General features: G+C 41.1%; 1 protein-coding gene across 1 annotated transcript; it reads right to left on the bottom strand.

Annotated features, from left to right (window-relative positions):
• Nucleotides 1–6: 6 nt before the first annotated feature.
• On the bottom strand, nt 7–8,299 carry LOC116378065 (L-xylulose reductase-like). The gene is given in 8 exon segments (XM_031839865.1): nt 7–1,070; nt 2,106–2,223; nt 3,778–3,842; nt 5,390–5,489; nt 5,766–5,808; nt 5,940–6,052; nt 6,054–6,095; nt 6,997–8,299. Coding segments are annotated over 8 exon segments (765 nt in total). The 5' UTR covers nt 7,177–8,299; the 3' UTR covers nt 7–966.
• Between the last annotated feature and the right edge of the window lie 449 nt (nt 8,300–8,748).

Genomic DNA, 8,748 nt, shown 5'->3' with positions numbered 1-8,748 from the left:
AGTCATGGCCCTGTAGCTCTGTATAGAGTCATGGCCCTGTAGCTCTGTATGGAGGAGTCATGGCCCTCTGTGCTTTGGTACTAGCTGCTCCGCTCTGCGCACTGCGCTCACTTGACGTTACCAATCAATGTTTCAAACATTCTGTGGTTTCATCTAATGGGAGGTTTGCTACTCTTCTTTTGCTCATGTGACCTTAGATAAAATGAGCTACTTGAAGACATAACATGGGACCAGAGGGAATTGTAACAGACTTTACAATATCAATGAATTTAACTTAATTGATAAATCCAGAGAGTTATTATTATTAGCAGCTGCCAGCTGGTGCTGAATATTTACATCTTTAACAGAGATTCAATGTATTCTGGATTGAAAGACTAATTTTGGACACCACCTTTTAAACCACTTTAAAATGTATCACGCACACAACGGTTAGCTGGGATCGGCCCCAGCTCCCTCCGAGGATAACAAATTACAGATGGATTTATTAAACTCAATCTCATTTTTACTGGTTCCCAACGTATTGGCGTGATTTCCCTGAAAACAAAATAAAACTATTGGAAAGAAGATCAACATAGTTTTTGTTGCTATTGATCATGTGACTCTATCATTTGTAACTTTAGAGTGTTGTCTTGTTCTGTTCTACTTTACTAGTATAACAATTAAATACCACATTTTCAATGACACAGAAATCTGCTGATGCCTCGGCCATTACGACTGTATCATCTGTGTAAAGTAGCGCATGTGATGTTAAATAAAGCCCTACATCATTATTAGACTTACCAATAATACTCATTCACACAAATAGCAAAGAAACATGCTCCAATACACATAAATAAGCACAAATAACAGAGACAAGTGAGAGGATAAGTGGGTGAGTTTAATTAATGAACAGAGTTGACCTCTCTTTGTATAATGCAGTGATGTGGTAACACAGGAAGCCGTGTGCTGGGACGAGGCTCGTGCTGGTCAGCAGGCCAGGAAGCCTCCGTCCACCAGCAGAGTGACTCCGTTAGTCATGTTGCTTTTGTCACTCAGCAGGAATAAGATGGTGTTCACCACGTCCTCCACCTCTGCACACAGACACACAGGGAGCTCAGCTGACACGGAGGTCAACACACTGGTGAAGTGTATACACTGCATAATTGTGTTTAAAACCCCTATCCAAGTCCACAACAAACACAATGGGGGAGTCCACATTCCTGAGTCCACATTCCTGAATCTGAATCAACCGTCAGCCTCCTCTTCAGCCCCCTGGTACGAAGTCTCTGAAGAGGCTGAGCAGTAGGAGCCCTCCCTCCATGTGTCTCTTGTAAAGAAGAGGAAAACCTAAACTTAAAGAGGTCAGTTCAAGATTCACTCTCGTTTTAGAACGAGCTTTATCCTTGCTATATTTGTGGGGGGTCTCCATTTGCGTAGCTTCTTCTTGGCTAATTTCGCTATGTTTCTATAGAGGTTGAAGCCAAGAAACGTCGAGAACACAGCAAAATAAGACAATCCAGGAAGAGGGCAGGGCCTCTGCAGGCACAGACACTGCCTCACACTTCTAGAGTCCAAACCAGACTGTATATTAAGATAGATGACATGTCACAAAAGTGAATTCAAAACATATGGAGCATGTTGTGTGTCCAGTACAGTGTCAGCAGCATGCAGTTCTGAAACAAGAATGACGAGTCTGTGTCGTGATGAGAAGAGTATTTCTAGAGATATCCTGGTTAATACCGTCTTTCTAGCCAAACATCTACCGTGGTGCTAACGTAGCAGCTAGGTGGCTCACGCTAACTAGCTGTGGCTGTGCTCGGCTTGTGACTGGCTGTGGCGCGTGTGTGGGGGCGGGGACTTCGATACCACGGCTCCTTCCCCCTCTCCATCACTACTGTGCACCCCCGCCTTTCACTCAATGCATGCTGGGATAGGCTCCAGCAGATAATAAATAACGGATGGATGCGGACAAGTATCCTTAAGCCGGACAGAAAGACAGTTGTATCAACAGTGATCTCAAATGACATGTGACTGTGTATCAGGATGGAAGAATCAAAAGAGAATCTGTGGATTTGCCCCAGAAACGTGGTGTCAGCAGTATGTACATACAGCCGGTGGTGCCTGACCTGCGAAGCGGCCTAGGGGGATGCGGGACAGCATGGTCTTGGCTTTTTCTGGGTCGCTCCAGCCCTGGCGACCCATATCAGTCATCACCACTGTGGGGTTCACACTGTTCACACGGATCTAATCAGAACACAACACTGGTACTTCAGTTCAAGCTACAGTATGTGACTTCGATCAAAAATAACTTTCTGTGATATTTGCTACTGTCACTATATCCTGACAGTAGTACATGAGACCGATAATCTGTGAAAACATCTGGTTCCTCTGCCGCCTCACCAACAATTCCAACCTTCAGTCAATAACAACGACAATAAATATCCCATTATTAAACAGCAGAGACCGGTTAAAAGGATGGAATTATTGTCATTCATATTTAATATTCAATAATATAAAAGGTATTTTTGATTCATTCATGGTTTGATTTGAAGTGCTCTTAGTGAGACGTTAACGGGTGAATGTATGTTTGGTAGAACAGAGTAGCTGCTGCGTAATGGCTCCCCTTTTATTTCAGTTGAGAATATAAGTTGTTTTTAAATGTATGGAAACATTATAATAATGATAAGCTCATTTCATTCATAGATCTCTATAAACAAAGGTCAAATGTGGAGCCATTATTTGGCAGAGGAATATTTTTATTACCTGCCAAGAATTGCAAGCTCCTTCCTCAGACCAGGTGAGTGTTAAATGTACGAAATTCATACTATTCCCTCAAAACAGCCTGAAATATCAGCTGGTAGCAATATTTGATACTAAAGTGTATGTAGATGAACCTAATATGTGGATGCATTATGTGGCAATATGGATATTTTACCTGCCAGGATTTGCACCTCCCTGTTATTTCAGACAATATTAACGTTACATATAGAGGTTTATAAATACATTCAAATGATTGATGATTGGGGTGAATCGCACATTTAAAGAGGTTAAGAACACGAAAGAGGGAAGAGTAAATCAGGACGACATGTATGCTGACTCAGCAGAGATAACATTAAATGAGAAAAGTTGATCTACGGGAGAATAATATGTGTGAAAGCAACACAGAATGACTTTGAGCCTTACTGCATTATGTTCCACGATATTATTGAATTCAGTGTTTTCCTTTACATGAATAAATTGATGCAGAAAAATGGTCTTCATGACTTGCTCTTCTGTGACGAGCATTCATTTGTGACGTGCTGTTGTGTTGGGCTCTGTATCGCATGTCTTGTATATTCCTTCTTGTATCACTTTGTGTTGTGTTTTTACTCGCTACTGTTTCGTTATCGTGCTTTCTTTGTTGTGAACTGCCAAGACACTACAGATGTGAATTATGTTAAAGCTATAATAAATGGTGACATTTATGTTTTACACTGTTTATGGTCCTGTTTGAATGAAGTAAATAAATACAATCTAAGTGTTAGAGAGAGCAGGAATCATAGTGAGAGTGGATGGATGAGCGGCTGTACTGTACCGAGTGTACTGATCCCCTATTTAAAAGTATTTGTTCAAGAGATGAATGAACATAACATCTAGTTTAATGTGCAGCCATAATGCATATCAGTGTTTGATTAATTGCATTACAACATACAGAGGTTCCCATGTTTCCGATCACTCAGCGAATGTTAACTGTGAAATCTAACGGCCCAAATAATCAAGAGAAGTTGAAGTTGCCATGCTGTGTAAGCTTGAGGATACCTGGTCGGGTCCCAGCTCTAAGGCCATCACTTTAGTCAGCATGTCCAGGGCTCCTTTACTGGCACCTGAACAACGACAGGAACACAGAGACAACTTCACCATCACCATGGCTGCAGTCTGAAAGCCTGGGGCCCTTCCTCTTCTACAACAAGTACAACCATGACTGAATCAACCACTAAACACCTGCCTCTGTTAACTAAATACTGACGAATCCAGATATTATTTTTATGTGAATTGTGGTGCTATTTCACTAATCAGAAACACCATTGAGTAGTTTACATGCAGTGTGTTAGATTGCACTCTGAGGTTGGATGTTACAGGGACTGTGATGAATGAAGATGCAGATCCACTCTTCTGATTGCATAAAGAAAGCAATAGATTTTTCTCAGATTTTACACATATGGCTGTGTTTGTGTTTTATACTATGACAGTTTTCCTAAAACTGGATGTGAAAAAAATTAAAATATATCCCCTTGCTTACAATAACGCAATATATGAAATGGCTTTGTTGAATGCACACCACTGCTATGATAACAGAGCGCTGATCTAGGCACAGTTCTAAACTTCATACACAGCAAGAGGACCATTTCTTTTAGCAGATGCAATAAAATCATTTTTCATTTAATATTTTAGTGTCAACTTATTGACCTCTTTAGTAAGTAGTTGTGCAATAGGCGGGATAACGTACAGTGAGCGGAGCATTATTGTGAAATGAACCCCTGCAGGGTGATTCAAGTCCTACTCACCCAGTCAGGGTGCTGTATATTATCCCTTACATGCTGAACCCTAACCCGCGGATTATGATACGTATCATACCGCCAGACTCTTGCCAACACAAAGACCTGGATAGCATGGCTATCAACAGGGAAACATGCATACCACTGAGGAGCTCCACTGCTGAAAGCTGCTGATTCAGTCCGTGACAATGAGTCAATACAGTCAGTCAAGCTTGGAGATTCGGTCAAGGATCTGTTCCTATAAACCATTTCACAGCTGTCAACGTAAACATTCCAAATGTGTCCCTGTTTGTTTCCTGCTGCAGTGTATGTGAAGGAAATAAATAGAATAGGAGGAACTGTTTTCCATGGTCCTTTGACTAGTACAAAAGAAAATGGCATTTGTTGCTGACACAGCTCCGGAGACGGATGGCCGGCTACTTAGCTGGTCCTTCTCCTGAGCAAACTGTTGGGCTCATTTTCTGTAACAAGTGGAACATTAAAGCATGCCGGAATTAGCTAGCGAACTAAATATCCAGCTGTCCTAGTTAGCTAGCTAGCGGGTTATTTCCACCATGCTTTATTGCTATGCACTGTTTACAGAAAATGGAAGAAGCATTAAGTTGTTAAATTGTTCTCATTTACTCTGGCTCTGTGTAACCAGGGTGGACTCAGGCTGCCTGAGAGGCACCAGCTTTTCTCCACGTTGATTTGAATGGGAATGTTCTTTCTACTATTATTTTTTTTCAATGCATAGACCCTAGCTGTTGATTAGCAATGCAACTGTGTTAAAACGGTCCATATGTACCAAACACTTCCATCAGCTACTTCCATCTTGTTCTTAAAGGAAAGGCTCCAGGTGAATGTTGGTGCACGGTGGTTCCTCTGTTACTCACAGTAGACAGTGTGGTCTCTGAGGGCACACTGCGAGGCCTGGCTGGACACGTTAACGATGGAGCCTCCTGATTCTCTTGCCTTCATACCACGGGCCACTATCTGACCACAGAGACAGAGCTCCATTTGATTCAACAGAAGCAGTTTGACAAAGCAGACATTTGAATACAAACTAATAGTGTGATAAAACCATTGATACACCGATATTAAAAGGAGAGAACATACTTTACTGTCCCTGACACCAAAACCTGAGTCAACATTAATGTTTAGCTCAGCAAAACATCTACTCACAAAACAGGAAAAACACCAAAGAACAAACTGAAGCCAGGAATGTAGGACATGCAAGTGCAGTGATGTGGATTTAAGCCATTCTTGTACCTGGGAGACATGCAACACAGCTTTCACATTCACGTTGAATGACCTGGAGATGAAAGACACCATAGAACACAATAAACATAACAGGTTGTCACATGACGAAACGTTATGTTAGGACTATTTGCTGCTGCAGCTTCCAAGTTCAAAATCATCAAAGAATCATGTATTTTGTCTCACTGGTCAAACTGGTCGGGCGTGACCTCCAGAAACGGCTGCAGACTGGCACAGGCAGCGTTATTCACCAGCAGATCGATGGAACCGACGTCCTGCAGAGCCGCCTCCGTGGCCCCCCCAGTCTGCCAAGTCCACACACACCGGGGTGATGGACGCACACTGTGAGAGGACGTCAACACCGGACAAGTCAGTGCAGATAATAGAAGAGGGAGGAGATGAAGGAGAAGAGGAGAAACTGTAATGTTTAATGTGATTAGATTGTATTAAAGGCTTTGAGACAACCATCCATTCAACAACAACACAACAGTCTATACTGACTCACAAAGCAGTATGCTAAATACATCAGTATGACTCGCATACAAATGAGACCAACACTTTCTCGCTCCTAACTCGTCAAATACTGCTGCTTGCTCAGTGGCCCTAACTTCAAACTATGAAGCTCTAAGTTCCCCTCTACCGTCAGTTGTGTACATGTCATGTTCCACTTGTTCCCCCTCAGGGACACACTGTTAGCTCTGTCAGCACTGTTGCTGTTGTTTGCGCTGTTAGCACCATTAGCTTCTAGCCGTCGACTCAGCTGTCACCAGCTGAGAGCCGTGTGGAGGCAATCCCTGAATCATTACTGTGCTCAAAGTTTGGAATTTAGCACTTTTAAATGTGGATATTTAGTTTGAATCATTTCTATTTTTTATGAATTGCCACACAAAGATGCCACAGTCATCTCCTATCAGATTTAATTTAATGAAAGTTTCCAACTTCATCCAGGTTGTAACTGGAGACTCTCTCACTGAAAGCTCTGATGCATCAGATTGCTGAATGAAGAATCTGGGAACTAAACAATATGTCATGTCAGCCAAAGTCTGTTCAAGGTAATGGAACTTAAATGAAGAGAGGCACAGTGTGATATTGTCAGTGCACAGTGTTTTAACCCTCACACAACCAGCTCTGTAGTAGTAGAACTGTCTCCGTTTGTCAGAGGACGTGAAGGTTTCGGGTCTTAAACACAGGAATCTCTACCACCCCTATCACTTATGGATTCAAGTCAAAGTGTGTGACGTACCTCCTGCACCAGAGTGTTGAGGTCGGCCTGCGTGCGTGTGACCGCTGTGACCTTTGCCCCGCAGCGTGCCAGAGCCAGAGCCGTGTCCCTGCCAATCCCTGAGACACAAAACATCCATAAACACAAAGCCGTATTACAGAGTGGAGCTGCTGCTGTGGCACACACACACATTCCACACATGTCTCAGGCTCTGCCTCACTGCGCTCTGTGAACAAAGCTTTTTGTTCTAGGTCAGTGGTGGAGCTGACGAGACTCTTTGAGGGTACGTGCTAATTCATCACAGAGTTTAACAGTTTTAATTCACATTTGTTTTCATCTTCTCCGCTTTTAGTAATTATTTTTTGTAACGGCAACATTTACCTTTAGGTCATTTAGCATTTATAAGCAGCTTACAAACATTTACTTAATACTATATAACTCACTGTAATGTCATTGTGAGGACAGTTAACACTTTATTTGACCACAATTATAACTTCTCCTGTGAAGACATATTTCAAATCATTACAACAGCATTTCACTATATTGTCATTCATTCTCTTCATACTGGGTGTCCACAGGAGGAGTTATAGTTGTTAACAAATACATTAATAAACACTTATATTATAGTGTGTTATAAACCATTTATTAAATGTTTACTGCTCATATATGATGAATAAGGAACATCTTTATGTGTGAAACTCACCATGACATGATACATTCTGCATAAAATTGTGATAATTAATAAAAGTGGTTTGTCTGTAACACGATGCAAACATTGAATGTCTGGTAATAATGGAATCTTTTTTATGTATTTATTGATCAGATAATTAAAAGAAAAGAAATGCACATTTTATGGAATGACGAACCTGAAGACACCGGGGTCATGTTCACGCTGTTATTGATTCATTTTTTAAATATAATTCATATGTTCAAGTTTGTGTGTTTAACTGCAAGACAAACGTCTCTTTGGGGGACAGTAAAGTTAAGGTTGAATCATCTCGGGCAGGGCTGCCCAAACCTTTTCCCTTGGAAGGCAACAACTGAAAATGACTGGTGAGCCACAGGCCAAAAGCACACAACTGTGTTATTGTATTGTGTTGTTAAATGTAAATTATACTAGGATCTAGAGTTAACTTCAGTGAAATGCATTTTGTTCCTTTATCACTGTCTGTGCCTCCACATATTTTTATTATCTCACTCACGCCAAATTGACATCCAGAGCAAACTCTGTCCGCCATGATCAGATTATAAAGAATAATTAATAATTAGGGATCCTACATATTTAAAGAGCATTTTGATCCCACAAAAATAAAACAGCGATTCATAGCCAACGTATATATTTTATATTTTTATATTATATATAAATTTATATATTTTTTTAAATTTAAATTCCTTTTTACTCACTAGAAACATCTGGTGGACCAAATCGAACCTTATGCTGGGCCAACTTTGGCCCGAGACCCCTGATGTAGGACTATTAAAATAAGACTATGACTAGAACATTTGAATGGCCTGTGTGTGTGTGTGTGTGTGTGTGTGTGTGTGTGTGTCATGGCTCAATATAGAAAGTCTTTAAACTAACTTTGTATGTGGACTAGCTATTCTAAATATGCATTGGAGATGTTGCCTGAAAAGAAACAATAGCGTTTTGTGTTATAAGTTATTGCTCATTCCACATCTTGTCCTATGTGGAGGTCATAGGTCAACGCAGCAGCCTTAGACGGTGACTTACGGACACTTAAAGAATGTCTCCAGTATGCCGGGTAACTTTGA

This window comes from Anarrhichthys ocellatus, unplaced genomic scaffold, assembly GCF_004355925.1.
Source record: "Anarrhichthys ocellatus isolate YVR2014 unplaced genomic scaffold, GSC_Weel_1.0 scaffold2025, whole genome shotgun sequence".
Taxonomy (NCBI): domain Eukaryota; kingdom Metazoa; phylum Chordata; class Actinopteri; order Perciformes; family Anarhichadidae; genus Anarrhichthys; species Anarrhichthys ocellatus.
Note: the sequence above shows the minus strand (reverse complement) of the source record. Positions and strands in the feature narration are given on the sequence as shown.